Genomic DNA, 21,200 nt, shown 5'->3' with positions numbered 1-21,200 from the left:
CAATGTGTGTTGCTAGTTGAATCCGGTCCATGTTAAAGAGTACACTAATTATGATTCAAGAAAGCTTAGAAACAAACAAAGCCAATGCTTTGTTTTTTAAACTGAAAATCAAAGCATAGTCCTTTTGGTTATTCTCAATTAGTCCCGATCCCTCTAGGATTTTCTTCACAAGTACGAGAGCTCCTGATTTTGCTAAAGAAATTGAGGTACACGTGCAATGGATCCTTGGGAGGATATGAAGATTAAAGAGTCCTTTTTCCTTGGATGATCGAGAATTCCCCATCAAAGTAATTAAGCAGAATGTTAAGCTGTTGCTAGCGATCCCTATATATACATTGATTAATTAAGCTGTTGTTGGTGAGATTGATAAGATATGGAGTTTATTTACTGTTTTTACAATTGGTCTGAGGCTCTCTGCTTATCCACATATCCATGAGATTTCTGGACAGACATTAGAGAGGGCATACTCAATCTTCTCAGCACAACACAGTTTGGTTGTGTTGTACTTCCTTCTGTTGGTTTAATATATGGGGAAATGATCATTTACCTAATTTCAGCTTAAAAATTACCCACTCGCTCCACTAAGAGTTTTTTAACCTCATTTATCCCAAACACTCTAAGAGATTATTTCTCTATTACCCAATTTATTCTTTTTTATTTATTTCTGGGGACTTTTTTGCCCTCTCTTTCTTTTTCACTTATTAGAGAGAGAAGTCGTCGGATACCTTACCGGACTCCGATGATCAGTCGCCGGCCGCCGACTCCGGTGACAGGAATCCAGCGGCATGGCCCCTTAAAAATATGACGAGTCCGTTAAATAAAATATCCGATTAGTAGGTTAAACATCAACTTGTCCTCGTTAAAATTATTTTCATTAGAAGAGCTTCTTATATATGTGGTATTACCACCTAAATTATTTTTTCATTACCATGAATATTAACCGTCACGTGGCCTTCCCTTTGACAGATATTTCCCCGCCCTGAAATGTCCAAGTGTCCCGCTATGAATGGCTCACAAGATTTACACGCATGGCAGAAATCCACTGGGATAAGGTATATATATATATATATACAGTCGAACCAGCCACGTAACTTGAGTCCTGATCACTCTGTTCATTCAAGCCTTATCTCCGATGGCCATCTCCAGTTCTTCTCCAAGTTCTGGAGACTGGTCTTTGGCTTCTTTGATATCTTGCAGAAAATCCCACAAAACACAGAAATCCCATTCCTTCTTCTCCATTCCCACCTGGAATGTTCGAGCTTTCAACATCATCAACTCCTCTGGCTGCCCTTCTCCAATACTTGAAGATCAAGCATCGACCAACTTGCCAGTCATTGAAGTGGACCTGAAATTTCAAGAACTTAAAATCCCGGATGCCGAAAACTTAAATGAATTCCTATGTGGGCTGTTTCAAGACCCTGAGACTGAAGCAATGGGACATGAACAGTATGAGAAAGCCAAGAAGATATCAGAATTCAGACCAAACAAGTCAACATTGGAGCATGTGACAAGGTATTTGGTACGATCAAAGAAATGGGGTTCAATTATTTCAGTTTCTAATGATTTCAAGACATATGATTTGCTGCCTGATAGCTATACATGTTCTAGACTGGTCACTAGTTGCATTAGAGCTAGGAAGTTCAAGATTGTTAGCACTTTGCTTGAAGTGTTTAAGTCCAACGGCGATGTTGCTCTGCTGGCCTTTGATTCTGCTATGAGAGGCTACAATGAGCTTCACATGTATAAAAGTACCATGTCTGTGTTTGAAAAAATGATATCTACTGGAATTGGTCCGGATTCTGGGTGTTATTCTAGGATAATGGAAGCTTATTTCAAACAGGGTGACTATAGAAAAGTTGTTGAATTGTTTCAGGAACTGAAAAGTAGGCAATTAGATCTGACACCATTGTCAACTCAGATTCTATGCGAGTCGTTAACCAAATTGGGGAAGCCTCTAGAAGCTCTTGAGATTTTTCGAAGTATGTCAAAGGAAGGCATTTCTTTAGACTCTTCAAAGATATATTCTGTTTTGATCAGTTCATTTGCAAGCATTCGAGAAGTGAAGGTAGCTGAAGAGCTGTTTGAAGAAGCAGAAACCAAGAAAATGTTGAGGAATCCGACTGTATTTTTGAGACTGATCACAATGTATGTTGAAGAAGGGTCGGTGGATAAGACTCTTGAAATAGTCAAGGCAATGAAGGGTGCAAATATCAGAGTTTCCGATAACATATGCTGCGCAGTTGTGAGTGGCTTCTCCAGGAAAAGCAGGTTTCTCACAGCAGTTAAAGTGTTTGAAGATTTGATCTCAATGGGATGTGAACCGGGACAGGTGACATATGCTTCGATTATCAATGTGTATTGTCGTCTTGGGCTTCATTCTAAGGCTGAGATGGTGTTTAGAGAGATGGAAGAAAAAGGGTTTGATAAATGTGTTGTGGCGTATTCAAGCATGGTTGTAATGTATGGGAAGACAGGAAGGCCAAGAGAGGCAATGAGGCTTGTGGCCAAGATGAAAGAAAGAGGGTGTAAGCCGAATGTGTGGATTTACAATTCTTTGATGGATATGCATGGAAGGGATAATAATATGAGGCAAGTTGCAAAGCTATGGAGCGAAATGAAGCGAAGGAAGGTAGCACCAGATAAGGTGAGCTACACAACTGTTATAGGTGCTTATAACAAGGCAGGGGACTTTGATATGTGCTTGAGATTTTACAATGAGTATAGGACTCATGGCGGTGTCTTGGACAAGGCTATGGCTGGAATGATGGTTGGTGTTTTCTCCAAGAGTGGTCGTGTTGACGAGTTGGTGAAGCTTCTGCGAGATATGAAAGCAGAAGGAACAGGGTTAGATGTGAGGCTTTATCGATCCGCCTTGAATGCTTTGGCAGATTCTGGTCTGGAAATGCAGGTGAAATGGTTGCAAAGTAGCTTTGAGGTGACATAGAATTAGAGGGCTCGATTGTTTAGTGTACAGAATCAGAGTGTTTGGCAAATGCACCTGTTCAAGTATGTACTCTGCTATACAGAACCTTAGAATTTCTTTCAATTGAAATTTGGAATTGCATATAGTAAAATTTGTTATACTCCATTTCATGTAGGTAACTGATATTTCAATATGGAACATACACTTAAACGTACAATTTGATTGTCTTCTATAACTTTAAGTTTCTCTCCAAGATTTAGGAAGAAGAACTTATTTCCACTCTCTTCCTCATATTATCCATGGATTTATTGTATAAAGAACTGTATAAGTTTACATTTGAATGAATCAAAAGAACAAGACATTCGCCAACTTTTGTTGCTTTGCTGTTGACACTATGGCATATGAAGGCTCCGATTTTAGTTGAGAGCACTACATATCTTTCTTATCTGTCCATTTGAGCCAGTGAGAGGGTTAATGTTTCCCATCTTGATCATGGCGGCGGCAAAATCAGCCTTGAAGTTTGCAGGTTTTGAGCTATACTCCGAGACAATGCTGTCTGTGGATCCTCCACTGAAGAGAACTTGATCAGATGCAAGAAGACCCTTCTTCTGGATCAAGTTCTTGAAGTAGTTGTTGTCCAATTGATTAGGTGTCACCAAATCAAGTGGTGCCAAATTTGCATTACCAACGTTATTTGCTGCTGGACAACCACGTCCGCGAGTACGAGCAAAGTTTGCATCAATGTCACTAGTGTTGCTGTAGATTCTACCGCGGAATGTGAAGCACTGAGCTTGTCCAATTGAATGTGCACCGGATAGTGCAACCAAATCTCTGACACTGAGGCCATTACCAGAAAATCTGTTAGCAAGGCTTTCGAGGCTGTCTAAGAAACTGGGAAGTGAGCTTTCAGCTAGAGTTTTGCTTGCTGTGGTCGAATCTCTTCTTCCAAGCTTCACCGCCCAGTCTGGACCTCCAACCTATATGTATAAACATTATCAATTCCAACAATTAGAATGAGAAAGCTAGAAGTTGATGAAAAAAAAAATGAAAAAATGAAATGAATCAAGTAACTCACGGCAACTGAAGCATCCCTAGCAGCCACGGCGACGATATCTGCACAAGAAACCACACCCGGACATAGTTTCTCCACTTCAGATTTGGCATTATCTATGACTCCATATCCTCTCACAGAGTTCTGATTAGGCAGTGCGTTCTTTTCGCCTGTGATAGAAGAAGTATCGTCAAGTAAGATTGATGCATCACAACCCTGCAAACACATGAGTACTGCACCGTTAGTTATAGTTCAAGATGAATGGTCTCACTTAATTGGTTATAGCTATAAATAGTACCTGAACAAAGCAATCATGGAAATGCAGGCGGATTAGGGAGGCTGCCATCCGACGTTCAGCTGAAACTGCCGTTCTTATTGATTTTCTGATCGTAGCGAGAGCATTTGGACAGGCTTTGTCATAAAATGTCGAGGAGAGCTGAGCAGAGGTGGTTGTGCTCATCAAGGCAAGCAACAACAGCAGTGCAACAGAGGCGACATTTGCATTAGAGCTGAAGTACTTCATCATTGAATTTGAAAGTTAATCTCCCCCACTCAACAACAAAACCAATTTACGATTTGTATGTGTAATAACTTGTACTCGAAGCAACTAAGTTAAACCCGCAAGTGCTGCAAATGGAGTCAAGGAAATGAGAAGGATTGAATGTGATGGAGAGTAGGGTTATAGCTCACATCTATTTATAGGGCACTCTTGAGTAAAGTAGACCTTAAGGTTTGCCCTGGTCACTATTTACTGCTAACGCGTCGCCCTTTGAACAATATCACCGTTCAATTCTGAAAATGACCCTTTCTGATTTGGTAGGCAAAAAAGTCTTCATTTTTTACATGTGTTATCCTTTGACAATTCTTATTTGGATAAAGTGATGCTGTCAAACCGAATATGAAAGGTGATCATATACAAATATTACAAATAGACCTGGATAGTTTCTGTCTTATTGTAATTAAAGTCTCTAATTGTAATTGAAGGTAATGAAAACAGCTTCTGCACCATGCATGCATTTGGGTTTCATATACGTAAAGACAGAATAAAGAGTAGGTAAATTCTTGGTCTAGACGGGTTGATGATAGCAGCCCACGTTTTGTTCTTGCTCATAGCATTTTTACGAGTAAATTAATCCGAAAACGAAGAATTAAACCACAAAAAGCAACAGCTACCTCATAGGAAAGATCAACCCATACCTGAACATTTGAATGCCTCAACTCTTGTCCATCTCATTTGACTAGATACAATGTCCTATAAGTATGCTTAAGCATCCACCTAACACAGTTTTAGCTGTAATTCATACTCAGATTGTGCCATTTCTTGTTATTTGGGAAAGCTCTGAAGCTGTCAACATTTTTTGCAATCATATTTTTCTTGTTCTTATAGTGTATATTAGCTGACCTTGTGAATTATACAAATGATACGACTTAGTACTTCCATGGAAGTCTCTCTCCAACTTGCAGCAACAAAGTTATTGTAATCAAACTAACAAATGCGAGTGAGGTATATTCATGAAGCGATTACAACTCAAAACACAGCCGATTGGCATAGCAGAAAAACTCGAAGGAAGCAGTTTCATTCTTTCTTCTCCGATTCCTTCTCCTTGCATGGTCACATTAACACCATCGACAGAAGGCAATGTCTGCATACAACGCGAAACATAAAAACTCATCATTCAACATAAACGACTCTACAAATTTCATCGAACATTCTGTGTTGCAAGTTGAGGCAGGCATTTCATCGAACACCTTATGTGCACTAATTCATAATGAAATTTTAGAACCAGAGAGAAGTATAAATTGTGAGGAAGAGGGATAGAGTGGGTGTACAAGATTAGGCTTGTAGAGATTGTGGACGACGGAGGCTCCGGCGAGAAGCGAGACGGCGACGACGACGCTGGACCAAGCCAGCGAACTTCTGATTCATGGTAGAGTCGGTGAATTCTTGAAAAATGTCTACTTCTCTAGATTTTCCTAATAGTCTATGATATTAAATAAGTTTGTGTTTTCCATTGTAATTATTAGGGTTGGTATTTCCCAATGTTAATTATGGGTGTGGTCTTCTAGGGGTCATGAGGAAGAGGAAGAGTCAGAAAGAGAAATTGGTGATTGTAATTCGGATGACGATGATCAATTTCCCATTACTGTTCATGCCTTGGCCGGGTATGCAAATCCACAGACCATGCGAGTTGAAGGATATGTATGTGAAGAAACAATCAGTAACTGTTCTCATTGATTCGGGTAGCACTGATAATTTCCTTGACATAAAGGTGGCCAAGCGACTAGCCTGTTCAACCATTGAATGCAAAGCGTTCAAAGTTAAGGTTGCTGATGGAAGACCAGTGACTTGCTCTGGGAGATGCCCCAATGTGGAAATTTCGGTTCAAGGTCAGAAAATCACCGCTCCTTTCTTCTTGTTGCCATTAGATGGGTATGACTTGGTCCTAGGTGCACGATGGCTACGAACTTTAGGTGATATCATCTGGAACTTTGCTAAACTTACTATGAAATTTACTTTGAATGGAAGGTGAAGTGTCCAGTGTTAGTTCTCATCAGATGGAACAGATTCTCAAAAAAGGGCCCGAAATATTTTTGGCACAATTATGGAGCATGAGGCCCCAATATTCAGAGACAAAGCCTCGGGAATTGGAGGATCTTTTCTCAGAATTCACAGATGTATTTGAAGCACCCCAAGGACTTCCTCTCAAGGGCACACATGATCATCGTATTCCCTTGCTACCAGGAAGTACACCAGCTAATGTCAAACCATATCGCTATCCATACATACAAAAAACAGAAATTGAGAAGATGGTTAGGGAGATGCTGGAAGCAGGGATTATTCGGCCAAGTGTTAGCCCACACTCTAGCCCAGTATTATTGGTTCGCAAGAAAGACGGTTCTTGGAGACTCTGTCGACTACCGGGTGCTAAATAAAATGACAGTAAAGGATAAATATCCTATTCCGGTGGTGGAGGAACTGCTAGATGTACTCGGTGGAGCTCAATATTTTTCCAAACTAGACCTTCGAGCTGGATACCATCAGATTCGGGTACATGAAGAAGACATAGCAAAAACTGCCTTTAGAACCCATGATGGAGTTCCTAGTCATGCCGTTTGGGTTTACAAATGCCCCATCCACTTTTCAAAGCTTGATGAATGATTTTTTTTTTTTTTTTTGGCTCCAAAAGAAGTTAAATTTTATTAAATGAAAGAGAGATCAACATCAAAAGGGGGGACATGAGACCAAAACCCTTATAAGGAATAAAAATGCAAAGAACATCATCAAACCATGAAAATGGTTGAAGATTAACCAAAATCCAAACGACTAAAGGTTGAAACGCATTGTAGGTGTCCGATTGCGTGCAGGATACCTTGAACTCGTTTGATATTGTGCCTTAGATTTTTTGTGTTGAGACTTTGGGAGAGCGCAAAGTGTATTCTCATCTAAAGCTGCTTCACCCTCATCAAACCAAGTTTCATAATTGATCTCAGATTGAGCATAAATTGTATGACCAAGAGGTTCTTCATTTTCCAAATCACCCCAACAAAACTTTTGAACACTATGTTTCACTAAAGCAGAATCCTCATTGTCAACCAAAGTGTTTAAGGGGAGTCCAACTATCTCTTGTTCATTTGCAACAATAGGCTCTTGTTGCACTTGAGCAAGGATCTCAAAACTGTTACTAGTCGAAACATGGACATTACCTGCAGATCCTATTGGAGCTATGCTCTCCACATGTGGTTCACTTGGACCAGCGAACACAGTCACATTTGAATCAATAGGCCCAATCTCATCAATAGATGCATCAACTAAAGCAAGCCTATTATCAGTGCTTTGAGCAACCAATGGATTAAATAGCTCCGTGGATACCTCATTCTCAATGGTATCTTCAATGTGGACATTCTCTGGAGAAGCAAGCTCAATTTCTAGTTGTTCAACATGTGAGACAATATTTGGAGTAGCCTTGATCCTATATTCTTGACGAACTTTTTTACCTCTACTACCCTCAGCATGGTCATCAAGAGAGCGACCTCTTGGCTTCTCTTGTTCCTTAAACTGCTGTGGCAAGTTCTCTTGATGAATGATATCTTCCGGCCATATCTTCGTAAGTTCATTTTGGTATTCTTTGATAATATTCTTGTCTATAGTTCATCATGGGATGCCCACTTAAATCATCTGTGTATAGTTCTTGATCTCCTTCGGGAGAATTCTCTGTTTGTTAAGAAATCCAAATGCAGCTTTGGATCAGAGGAGGTGGAATATCTTGGCCATATTGTGTCAAAAGAAGGTGTAGCAGCAGACCCTTCAAAGATTAAAGTAATGGTGCATTGGCCAACTCCAAAGACGGTTCGAGCACTAAGAGGATTCCTTGGATTGACCGGTTATTATCGAAAATTTGTTAAGGACTATGGAAAGATCAGTGCCCCATTAACAATGCTTCTAAAGAAGGATTCATTTAAATGGGATTCAGAAGCTGAGAATCCCTTTGTCAAATTGAAATCACCAATGACCACAATCCCAGTTCTGGCCTTACCAGACTTTCATAAAGTATTTGTGCTCGAGTGTGATGCTTCCGGAGTAGGGATTGGTGCTGTCCTAATGCAAGAAGGTCAACCGTTGGCTTTTACAAGCAAGGCTCTCTCTCCATTGCACCAACAAATGTTAGTTTACGACAAGGAAATGATGGCAATAGTGCATGCCGTTACCAAGTGGCGACCTTATCTTATTGGGAGACATTTTCAGATTAAAACAGATCATAAAAGCATCAAATACATCTTGGAGCAAAAAATTTCCTCAATGGAACAACAACGTTGGGTATCTAAACTTATGGGATATGACTATGAAATAATCTACAAGAAGGGAGTTGAGAATGTGGTCGCCGATGCATTATCACGGTTGCCGGAACAAGTTGAACTCTCGGCAATTTCAGCCCCTATTTTTGCAGGAATTGATGACATAAGGAGGGAATGGAGGGAAGACAATGAGGTGCAAGAACTGATTCGTAAGATACAAAAATAGCCCAGTATTGTTCGTCACTATACATGGGATGGAACAGACCTTAGACACAAGGGTCGCATTGTTCTAGTAGCTCATTCGGCTCAAAAACCATTAATACTCCATGAATTCCATGCTTCACCCACAGCGGGACATTCCAGTTACCTTCGAACATGCAAAAGGGTCTCTCGTGCCTTTTACTGGAAGGGTATGCGTAAGGAAATAAAGAAGTTTGTTAAAGAGTGTGATACTTGTCAAAGGAACAAGGGTGAAACAGTGGCTAGTTCGGGTCTTTTGCAGCCCTTACCAATTCCAAAACATGTTTGGGAAGACATTTCAATGGATTTCGTGGAGGGACTGCCCAAATCTCAAGGAAAAGATATCATCTGTATGGTGGTTGATCGTCTCATCAAGTATGCACACTTTTGCCCTTTATCTCATCCATATACTGCTGCTACTGTGGCTCAATTGTTTGTTGAGAATATCTTCAAGCTACACGGGATGCCCCATTCAATAGTTAGTGACCGAGACCCAGTGTTCACTAGCACTTTCTGGAAGGAACTCTTTCGTTTACAAGGAACACAACTGAAAATGAGTACTTCTTACCATCCACAAATGGATGGTCAAACCGAAGTAGTCAATCGGTGCTTGGAAACTTATTTAAGGTGCTTTACCAGTGATCGGCCAAAAGATTGGGTTCGTTGGCTCCCTTGGGCTGAGTGGTGGTATAATTCAACATTCCACTCATCCATCAAGAAAACTCCCTTTGAGGCTCTCTATAGACGTCCCCCTCCACTCATTACTTCCTATACCCATGGTAGCTCGAGTGTTCATCAAGTGGACTGTGACCTCAGAGATAGAGACAGAATGCTAGAACTCTTGAAGCATAATTTGGTTGATGCACAAGCTAGAATGAAGCATCAAGCTGACAAGCACCGTAGTGAACGACAGTTTGAGGTAGGTGATTGGGTATTCCTGCGTCTTCAGCCTTATAAGCAAACCTCTGTTACAGTACGTGCATCCAAGAAATTATCTCCTCGTTTTTATGGTCCTTACAAAGTCCTTGCACGCATCGGACCAGTTATCTACAGGCTTGATTTACCAGATGAAGCTAAAATCCATCCTGTGTTCCATGTTTCATGTCTTAAGAAGAAACTGGGAGCTCAAGTTTCTGTCCAGAGTCATCTCCCAGATGTTTCTCTTACTGGGGAGACTAAATTTGAACCAGAAGCAATCCTAGAGCGTTGGCTTGTTAAGCGCAACAATCAAGCTGATGTGGACCTTCTCATCAAGTGGGCAAACTTACCCGTTGAGGATGCTACATGGGAGCCTTATGATTCAATCAAGGAGAAGTTCCCCGACTTCATTACATCCCAACCTTGAGGACAAGGTTTGTTTTCAGAGGGGTGGAATGGTAGAGTCGGTGAATTCTTGAAAAATGTCTACTTCTCTAGAATTTCCTAATAGTCTATGATATTAAATAAGTTTGTGTTTTCCATTGTAATTATTAGGGTTGGTATTTCCCAATGTTAATTATGGGTGTGGTCTTCTAGGGGTCATACTCTAGAACGTGCATCTAGTCCCTATAAGAAGATGTATGTATTATCTTGAGAAGCAGAATGAATGAAAGTGTTCGATTTAAATATTGGAGGTTGATCCCCTCGAAGTGATCCCAGCCCTCTATTCTATTAAGTTTCCAAGTTGATAAGGTCTAGTCTTATCAATTCATAGCTAAAGAGAACCAACCGGCATCCGAATAGATAGTTTGCTTTGCCGGAAAGAGTTGGATTTGTCGGACTGTTTTCTTTGGTTTCTGGCGAGACGAAGTGTTATTTGGGAAGGTGACGTGAACGACGTCGTTAGGTTAAGCAGTTCCGGATCGAATGGTAAGGGTCGATGGAGGATCTGGGTCCATTAATATGGGTAGTCATTCACTTATTTGTGTTCTTAATGGGTTTCAAAGAGGGAGTACCGTAAGGACATCTATATTTGTTCTTGACTTCTTGGGCTGATCTAAAAATAAAAGTATAAAACTAATTTTGAAAGATCATTTTATGCTATACTTGATGATGAGTTTCTTATAATTGATACTTTTTATATTTCGCAAAGGACTTCTGAAAATTTTGAGGTGGCTATTAGAACCACATTAACATCGTCTATTAACGAAGCATTTTATGCTATACTTGATTTGAAGCATATTTAGTATCGTTATTAGTAATTGTTTCTTCATATTGCTAAAACGAATGATCGATGCATACACAAAATATCTGCTAAAACAAAAGACCTTAAGAAGAAAAAACTGCAATATAAATGTGTGGCATTACGATCATACATAAATCCAAGTTAACATAGATCACCAAATTTAAAACACAAGAAGGCACAACGCCACTTATTCTAAACATGTAAGTACGGTTTGTCGACGTCTGACACATGATCAGTTTCCTCCGGCCGATGTATGCATCCTCCCAACAGATATAGCTAGCTGAGAGCGATTAGTAGTACATTACTCATTAACAATCTTTGGTGCAGAAGCATCTGCGGCGAAAACCGCCGCAGTTGCCTCCACTGTAACCCTCAGTTTTGCAAATAGATGCACAATTGCTCTCTATCAAGCAAATTCCCGCGAACTTGTGGCTCTGACTCTCACATTTTCTTGCCTCAGCAACCATTACATTTGGCCCTATCCCTGCATTTCAAACACACACGTTAGTATTAATTCAAACTACAAGCTTAATTATGTATCGAAAGTAAGATCAAAATAGTAACACGCAAATCTCAGAAGGATATAGATAATAATAATACCAGCTGTAGCCACCAGAAGCAGGAGACCGACGAAGAAAGTCGAAAACATACGCATGAAACCTTCCATATCTTTTCTTCTTCTTCTTCTTATCTAGCTATGTGGGTGTGTATGATTGCCGTGTGGAAGCGGCAAATGAGTCCTATACACGGATTCAATAATGGCGATACTCCCCCCCACTTTAGCCACCTGGTAAAGAACGGGTTTGAGGTTTTAATATAAAAGGCCTCGACATTACTATTTCTGGTACTATTCCTTAATATAACCCTAGGATGACTCTTCACATTTCTAATTAATGTGAGATTCCAAAGGGCTCTTATCTAAGTCACACTTTTCCAACAATCTCCACCTTAGAGTGATTCACGCTATCTCCAATTGTCTCATGATCCGAAATTCAATAGCTCACCTCAACCACAAGCATCCAATTCCAAACCTTTTATAATGATGATATGCTTATAACAAATAAAACTACAATTGATGATGAATTTCTTATAATTGATGCTAATAGACTTTTTTATTTTTTATTTTTTTCATTTCGAAGAGGACCTCCGAAACTTTTGTGACAACTCTGAGGATCACATTATATCCTCCATAAACATGTCTATAGTTTTTTTTACGTACAATTGACTCTTATTATCATTCCACTCTCTTCCTCATATAGTAAAATTTGTTATACTCCATTTTTTTTTTTAATGACTTTTTTTTTTTTTTGAATAAGGGATTAAGCGATATTAGCTCCTCGGAGGCAAACGATGTAGGGAACAAGTCCCACCCTCAATCCCGAAGGAGAGGGGTTTGCCACACTCTGGGAGCCCACCGCCCGTCCCCCTATTATTATTTTATTAATAACATAAAAAGAAAATACAACCTAAAGAAGGGGGGGACAAAAACCTTACCCCAAAAGCTAGAAAGAAAGTCAAAAGGAAGTGAAAAGATTGAAGCAGAACCTCAAATTTACCCAACTTCCAACTGTTAAAACAAGCCCAACACCAACCCATGCAAGAAAGAGAGTTAAACATGGCGAAGGTAAGGGAATCCCAGATCATCCATACGAAGATAAGGAGATATATTAGGCGGAGGAGAAACATGCCATACCAGGGATGGAGAAAGTAAGCCCATGTTTGTCATTCTATCAGCCACCGTATTTCCTTCCCGAAGAATATGGGAACATTGAAAAGTCATTGCTCTAATACGTGCTAAGCAAGTAAGCCATGCAATTCGTAGCGGCCAAGGTGGAACAAAAGATGAGGATTTGATGCATGCAATTACACTAGTCGAATCACATTCAAGCCAGAGGCATCGCCAACCATACTGGAAGGCATATTCAATCCCAATGATCACACCCATAAGCTTTGCGTAGAAGGCAGATTTGTGTCCCAATCTTTGACAGTAACCGCCAATGTAATGACCATGGGTGTCACGAAACACACCACCACAAGCTGCAGGTCCTGGATTACCCTTTGCAAGACCATCAGTATTCAACTTAATCCAAGGAAAAATTGGAGGATGCCAGAGAACTAACCGCGGCGCTACTTGATTTTTAGGAATAGGCTGAATACCCAACCCAACCAACAACTGAGTGTCAACCAAACCATTCGAATAACCTGGCATGTAAGGAGCAGCAAAGCGAAGCCAAGCCTTGAGAGAGCTGAAAATTCACATGAGGGAAGGGCGCTTGTCCTCAAATCTAAGCTTATTGCGAGCTTTCCATATAGCCATAAGAGCATAGAGACAACTAGCAAGCCAAATATTTTTCAATTGGGGAGAGAAAGACTTGCCAATAATGGAGGTAAATAACCCACCAATAGTGCCACTGGTCGGTAAGAAAGTCCCAAAACAGCATGCTAGCCATTGCCAAACATGTTGCGCAAACGAGCAAGTGACAAATAAGTGAGTAGAATCCTCAATATAGCCAAAAGTACAAAGCTGGCAAACAGACACTGTTGGGATACCTCGTTTTTGAAGCTGCACATAAGTAGGTAGTTTATCATAGGAAAGGCACCATGCCAATAAAGATAACCGTGGTGGAATGAAAGAATGCCAAACCTTAGAAACCCACTCAGCTTCTGAAAATGATTGTCGAACTAGATGGTATCCATCAGAAAAGAGAAAGAACCTGAGCTTGAAGGCTCCCAAATTAATACATCATTTTCTGGTTCAATTGGTAGTGGGATTTGAAGAATTTCAGCCGCCAAAACCGGAAACGAAATTGAAAATTCGTTGGGCAAGGTCCATTGCTGATTAGTAATAAAATTTTCCACCGTACTCATCAAACGTTTGGGAAAATTCAGAGCCTGTAATTTTACAATTAAGGGGGCATTCAACCACTTGTCCATCCATAAATTCACCAACTTTCCATCACCAATAAGCCACTTGGAGTTATGGAAAATGAAAGGAAGAGCTGCCTTTAAACCATGCCAAACCGAGGACCTAAAATACCGATATTTCATATTGCAGCAAATAGAAAACCGTTGAGATGCATAGCTGCTCCATATTGAACCCAATGTGAGAGTAGACCAACTAAGAGTTATCAGAGCTGCCAAGTTAAGAGACTTGAGATCACGTAGCCCAAGGCCCCCCTCCTTCTTTGGCACACAAACCTGCTGCCAAGAAACGATGACAAGTTATCTTTTTGATAAATCTCCAGACCAAATAAAGTTTCGAGCACATGTAGACAAGTGTTTCAATAGTGAAGAAGGCCACAAGTACACAGAGAAACTATGAATTAGCAAACTCTGAAATACATCATGAACCAACTGAACATGCCCCGCCATGGACAACAACTTGCCTTGCCAGCCAACAAGACGAGATTTAGCCTTATCAGCAATTGCTTGAAGGTGTATACGTCGAGGCTTCCCCTTGAATATAGGAACACCCAGATAAGTAAGTGGAGTAGTACCTAACTTGAAGCCTAATAAACGTTTGATAACCCTACGCCGATGAGAATAGTTGTCACCAGTATAAAAAGTACTCTTCTCTTTATTTACTATTTGACCTGAAGCAGCACCATACTCTTCCAGAAAGAGTTGCAAACGGTTAAGAGAAAATATATCCCCTCGACAGAAAATAAAAAGATCATCAGCATAGAGCACATGAGTAATTAGACAACTCCTCGGCATAGAAATAGGTTTGATCTTTTGAGCATCAAAAAGAGAGGACAGTCCTCGACTTAGTGCTTGTTCTGCAATGCAGAACAATAAAGGAGATAGAGGATCCCCTTGTCTTACCCCTCGAGCACAAGAAAAAAAACCTTGTGGCGTCCCATTAATCAAGACTGACAGCTCAGCAAAATTTAAAATAGTATGAATTAAATTTCTGAATCTTGAGGAGAACCCAAACCTCTCTAAGACCTGAAAAAGGAACTGCCAGTGAAGAGTATCAAATGCTTTGGCAATATCAACTTTAATGCCCACATTACCTCCGTAGATTTTCCTATCCAATAGATTGAAGCCCTCAGAAACAAGGCCAATGCAATCTGCAATACGATGGCCTTTAAGAAAGGTAGTCTGATGAGCTGAAATAATACGTGAAGCTATAGGACCCAAACGAACTGCCATAATTTTTGGAATGATCTTAAATAAAAAATTGGCCAAAGCAATTGGCCTAAACTGAGAGATCATATTCGCCCCTTCCGTCGTTGGAATTAACACAATGAAGTTAGAATTCGCATTTGGATATAACCAATTTTGTTGGAAAAAGAATTGCACAAAGCCAATAACATCATTACCAACAATATCCCAGCAACTTTGGTAAAAAGAGCCAGGAAAACCATCTAGACCAGGAGAACTAGAAGGGTCCATAGAGAAAACAACACGTCGAATCTCTTCTGCAGTGGGAATAGAAACCAAAACTAAATTATCATCCTCAGAAACCAAGGAGGGAATGACCTTGCAGAAATCAACTACACCACTTGGAGCAACATCTGAAGCTGTTAACGTTAGATATCCGTGGGATCTCTAGTTAGCTTTAAAGAGAGAGAGAGAGAGTGACACGAGATGTATAGTGGTTCATCTCCCGCCTTAGCGGGAAACTACGTCCACTTGAATGTTACACTAGTGTGTCGAGCCTTGCGGCCCAAGGGGATTACAAAAGATGTAATGGGATCGTGTTTAAGTGGGAGGAGGCATTCCTTTTATAGGTGAAGGAAGCCATCTCCTTTACATGGTTTTCGATGTGGGACAAGCAACCACCATTTCTAGTCTAGAAAGCCTATTTGTGAGGGCATGTTGGCAAGGCCGGAAAGGTGGCTTCCCGGCGACGGATTTGCGACTTCCGGATACCGTAGCGTAGCTTGAACATAGGGCTACAAGATGCAAGTAGCGGTTGGATCCCATGAGGGTGTTGTTTATGCTTGGTGAGGTAGCAAACTAGCCTTGCTAGTAGAGGTATCTACAAGTCCCCGAAGTCCACGAGTAAGATGAGCTTCTTGGTTGGGGAGTTATAGTCATGAAGTCATCAAGCATAAACAATGTCCGAGAGGCGCCTAGCCCCTACAAGTCCCCGAGCTCCGTAAGCAAGAAGGGACTCTTTTAACCTACACAATGAGACAAAACGCGCATATGTAGAATGCTTGTTGTATTGGTTACCGCTCGTATTAATGGAATGCGAAAAGAATTCGATTTGTAGCGAACAACAAATGGTAGAAGAACTCAATATTCCATTAATGTGTATGAACATGTAAAATATTGGTAGTTGTATATGTGGATCATATCACCATATAACAAGCACAATAGATAGTGGCAAGTGTAATGGGTGTCCAAAGTAATTTTGTGGGAGTAGTCCCGGTGACATAGAATGAAGCATTTGTGAACTTGGGGCTTAAGTAAAGCATGTTGGACATGATCGAGCAAGTTGGGTTGTTCAAGCAAGTTGGGTGTAGTTGAGTGTGTAGGCGCTGTGCGAGCATGCGAGGCGTGGCCCAAGCGCAAGTCGTGGCCATACTCGATACCCAAGCGAATCGTAACCCGAACAAGTCGTTTATTCGAGCATGTTTAATTAAGTCGTAAGTGTCACAAGCTTCTAGATGCATGTCACATGAAAGTGCATTTAAGCATGTATGTGTGTAGCATGTACTTGTAGTAAAGTTGCTACTAACATTTTTGCATTATTGTAAACATGCTAAAGTTCTTTGAGATATAAAGCATGGCAATGTAGTGTAGGTATAGTAGGGGTGCTACTAAGACATATAACGTGTTATAAGCATGCTTTAAAAGTCATTTAAGAGCATGTAAAGGCGCGCATGTCAATAGCTCAAATTGCAAGAGCGTAAAAGATAAGATATAGTTACTTATCTTATGCCAATTTGGAGCGAGTTGGAGTTGGAAATGATGTAAGTACCCAAATCATGTTGGAGTTGTCTAAGCATGACGCTCCAATATTGCTTTGGCGAAGTTCCTTAGTAGAAGGATGATGATTTCGCTAATTGGAGAGAGGTGATCGGTGATTATGTCTCCTTGCAACAAAATAGGTGATTAGTAAATGAATTTGTAAAGTCGATACTAGTAACTTGCATGTATACTTTGATAAAATATTTAGGAAAGTGTATAGGCGATATAGTAGTTGATGACAATGACATGTTTGATTAGCAATGAATTTCAAATTAGCAATGAAATTTAGAGAAGAATTTTCGATGGAATTTACCATGTCAAATGTGCATGTCTAACAAACAATGAGAGATGGCCGTAAGAGCACATATGTGAGATACAAGTCCCCGAAGAGGGTGAATGCTCATCTAAGCTTTTGAGGTATGAACTTATTGATCAATGATGAGTATATTACATATGAACGACACAGCAGCATGGATTCAGCGTGCATTATGTGCATTATAGCTCGAACAAGGCTAAGCTAGATAAATATACAATTGGTTTTGACAGTTGATGTCAAAGATACATGCTTGTGTGTAAGTTAGCTAATCATGTGGTCAATATAGAGATATGAGAATATCATATGTTTGGCATCTGGGCATGTTCTTTTAATCACAAAAGATTATAAATACTGACAAGTTAGCTGGCAAAGAGGCTAAGCATATGTACCTATAGACACACACACACACACACACACACATATATATATATATATAGAGCTATCCTCTTGATAACTAATCATGATACTAAATGCGTATGTACTCGTGAGTTGATAAGATTGGCGCATGCAGCCAATATACAATTCAATGGATATAAACATGTCCATGTGTACCGATCTGTACATGGCTTTGAACATATTGTATTAAAGTAGCACATTTATCAATCACATACATCATTGAGCTGCCCTATTGTGGTACCACTGATATGCAGCCAATTTCAATAATATATAGTAGATCATGTAAAGAAATTGTGGATGTGTGTTGTACTGCTATACGTGTATGTCTACCAGGTCTTGATAAGAGGCATTGCACACGTGGTGCCCGAAACTCCATATATATGTCGGTATGTGCAATGTAGTGAGCAAGATAGACTTGTAAACTAGAAGTCTGGAACTTCTAACAATTCGTTGGCATGCTTGTATAATTGAAAGCATGTAGATATTTGAGATAGTCATTTAACTTATCTGTTTATTGTGGTTGGGTGCTTGCGCGTTACTCCTATGTGCTCAGATTAGCTTTCTTCTGCAGAAGTAATTGTTAAGAACAACGAGCAGAGGTTGACTGGGGGCTGTCAATGAGCAATGGACAATGAGGGGACTCGCGTTGAGGCTCCGTGTTTTCCAGCATAGACGGAGAGCCGTCAAAGAGGTGACGATCAGCAGTGGCCGACGCTGATCGAAGACGATGGGAGATGAGGTTGGGTTTTTGGTCAGTTGAGAGCTCTCCTGATGTTGGTGTTGCCCAAACAGATACTTGGGTGTTGATAGAAGATGTTAGATATGGAGTACTCGGTGGAAGTCCAGAGAAAGGGTGGGTGGGTGTCCTGATCAATGATCCAGGTACCCATAGTAAATTCAATAGATTTGGAGCTCAGCGGAGACTTGGTGCTCGGCGGAGAGTTGATGCTCGGCGGAGAACTGGTGTTCAGCGGTGGTACCCAGCGGTGAAATTCAGCGGTGATGCCTAGCGGCGATAGCTCGGCGGTGATGCCCAGCGGAGGCTATCCAGCGGTGAAGCTATCCAGCAGTGAAGCTCAGCGGAGCATGTGCTCGCTTGGAACTCGGCGGAGACAGCTGTGATTCGACACTTGAGCTCAGCGGAGGATCGACGTTCGGCGGACACTCAGAGCTCGGCGGAGGCTCGGAGGTTGGCGACGTTGTTTGCTAGCGGTTTGCAGTAGCGGGGCCATGGGTGATATTCGGCAGTGCTTGGCCAGTGGTGAATGCTAGGGGAGGCCGCTGCCTGTTGGTAGAGTAGAGCTTTGATGGTCAGTGGAGAAACCTTGGCTAGCGGCGATGGTTACCAGATGACGCCAGCGGTGGTTGGCTTTCGCATCCATTGGAGCATGACTGGCGGAGGAGCATAGTGGTGATGCCCAGCGGACGATCTCGGTGGAGGTTTTGCAGCTGGTGTGTCCTGGCGGTGTTTGTAGCTAGCTGCAGTGTGCAGCGGAGAGTCGGCGGAGGACCGGACTGGAATTTTGCAGCTGCTCAGCGGAGGTGCTGCTCAGCGGTAATGCTCGCCAGTGGCATTCAGCGGTGCAGCTCGGCAGTGAACCTCCAGAGGTGCATCCCGGCGGTGCACAGTTCAGCGGGGATTTTGCTTGGGTCAGCAGTAGTGTTAGGGAGGCTTGCTGCCGGTTGTCGGAGTGGAGCAGAGGTTGCCAGCGAGTTGGGCAGAGGAGAGCCTAGCGGTGTTGACTGGCGGAGCGGAGAGCAGCGAAGAAGCAGGGTGTCCAGATGAAATCGCTGGGTGTCCAGAGGCCAAAACATTTTTCTTTTTTTGGCCAGCGGTGACTTTTTTCATTTCCAGCGTTGACCAAGTATGACTAACACTTTGCCAGCGTTGACCAGCCATCTCCGGCGTTGACCAACCTTGACCAGCCCATGCGTTGGTGTTTTGATCAGTTTCAGCCAGTTTTGACCATTCCTTGGGCGTTGACCATACCTTGACCAGCGTTGACCAACCTTGACCAGCCCTTTAAGATGCAAATTTTGCTCTGGTTGTACCGCTGGAGTGATGTTGATCATGCTTTGGCAAAAGTTACCGCCAAGAAGCATAAATTCAAACATAAACTCACTGGGAACCAATGAAGACTCCAGAATGACTAAACAGAAACGGGTGACCAATGAATTTGAAATGGCTCAAAGAAGGAGGGAAGAATTTCTTTGAGTTCCGCTAAGCAGACTTAGCTCATGGTAGGTGACGAAGCCTTTGTGTGTCGGCTTCCCACAGACGGCGCCAATGTTAACGTTAGATATCCGTGGGATCTCTAGTTAGCTTTAAAAAGAGAGAGAGAGAGAGTGACACGAGATGTATAGTAGTTCATCTCCCGCCTTAGCGGGAAACTACGTCCACTTGAATGTTACACTAGTGTGTCGAGCCTTGCGGCCCAAGGGGATTACAAAAGATGTAATGGGATCGTGTTTAAGTGGGAGGAGGCATTCCTTTTATAGGTGAAGGAAGCCATCTCCTTTACATGGTTTTCGATGTGGGACAAGCAACCACCATTTCTAGTCTAGAAAGCCTATTTGTGAGGGCATGTTGGCAAGGTCGGAAAGGTGGCTTCCCGGCGACGGATTTGCGACTTCCGGATACCGTAGCGTAGCTTGAACATATGGCTACAAGATGCAAGTAGCGGTTGGATCCCATGAGGGTGTTGTTTATGCTTGGTGAGGTAACAAACTAGCCTTGCTAGTAGAGGTATCTACAGAAGCATATAACGATTTATAAAACTCAACAACATGATTAGCAATATCTTGTGGATCAGTAAGAAGATTTCCCCCAACCTGTAAGCAATTCATTGAAGAGTGCCTTACCTTATTGCGGGCATAAGCATGGAAAAAATTTGAGCATTTATCCCCCTCGGTAAACCATTTTACACGAGCTCTGTCCCTCCAAAAAGCCTCCTGATGCTTAACCGCATTAAGAACATCGGCCTTTGTAAGAACTTCAGCCTCAAAGTTAATATCAGTAGAACCATTAGAAGCAATATCTTGTTGAATAGCAGTCAACTTAGCACGGGCCAACTCCAAGTTTCTATGAACATTCCCAAATACCGTGTTGCTCCATTGCTTAAGGCATGACTTCAAGGCCTTTAATTTTTGTAGCGTCACATACATGGGACAACCAGCTGGCCTGGTGGTCGACCAACAATTCGCCACCAACTCCTTGAAAGAAGAGTGGAGAAGCCACATAGATTGGAAACTAAAAGGTTTAGGACCCCCTGGTACAGACTTACCGGCTGAAAAAAGTAAACCATTATGATCAGAAACCACTCGGGGAAGAGCGATACAGTTGGTAAATGGCCAAGCCTCAAACCAGCCATCATCACATAAGGAGCGATCA

At 41.6% G+C, this 21,200-nt stretch overlaps 3 protein-coding genes across 3 annotated transcripts; 1 reads left to right on the top strand and 2 right to left on the bottom strand.

Annotated features, from left to right (window-relative positions):
• The first annotated feature begins 1,071 nt into the window (after positions 1–1,071).
• Positions 1,072–3,137, top strand: LOC112197932 (pentatricopeptide repeat-containing protein At5g13770, chloroplastic). The gene has a single exon (XM_024338908.2). The coding sequence runs from the start codon at positions 1,133–1,135 to the stop codon at positions 2,942–2,944; it is 1,812 nt and encodes a 603-aa protein (XP_024194676.1). The 5' UTR covers positions 1,072–1,132; the 3' UTR covers positions 2,945–3,137.
• Positions 3,124–4,647, bottom strand: LOC112197933 (lignin-forming anionic peroxidase). The gene is made up of 3 exons (XM_024338909.2): positions 4,273–4,647; positions 3,999–4,190; positions 3,124–3,900 (listed from the first exon to the last, which is right to left on the bottom strand). The coding sequence occupies exons 1-3, from the start codon at positions 4,498–4,500 to the stop codon at positions 3,340–3,342; spliced, it is 981 nt and encodes a 326-aa protein (XP_024194677.1). The 5' UTR covers positions 4,501–4,647; the 3' UTR covers positions 3,124–3,339.
• Positions 4,648–11,255: 6,608 nt separating this feature from the next.
• Positions 11,256–11,974, bottom strand: LOC112201044 (defensin Ec-AMP-D1). Its single transcript, XM_024342049.2, has 2 exons — positions 11,773–11,974; positions 11,256–11,656 (listed from the first exon to the last, which is right to left on the bottom strand). The coding sequence occupies exons 1-2, from the start codon at positions 11,837–11,839 to the stop codon at positions 11,481–11,483; spliced, it is 243 nt and encodes an 80-aa protein (XP_024197817.1). The 5' UTR covers positions 11,840–11,974; the 3' UTR covers positions 11,256–11,480.
• Between the last annotated feature and the right edge of the window lie 9,226 nt (positions 11,975–21,200).

Source organism: Rosa chinensis, chromosome 4 (assembly GCF_002994745.2).
Source record: "Rosa chinensis cultivar Old Blush chromosome 4, RchiOBHm-V2, whole genome shotgun sequence".
Classification (NCBI taxonomy): Eukaryota; Viridiplantae; Streptophyta; class Magnoliopsida; order Rosales; family Rosaceae; genus Rosa; species Rosa chinensis.
Note: the sequence above shows the minus strand (reverse complement) of the source record. Positions and strands in the feature narration are given on the sequence as shown.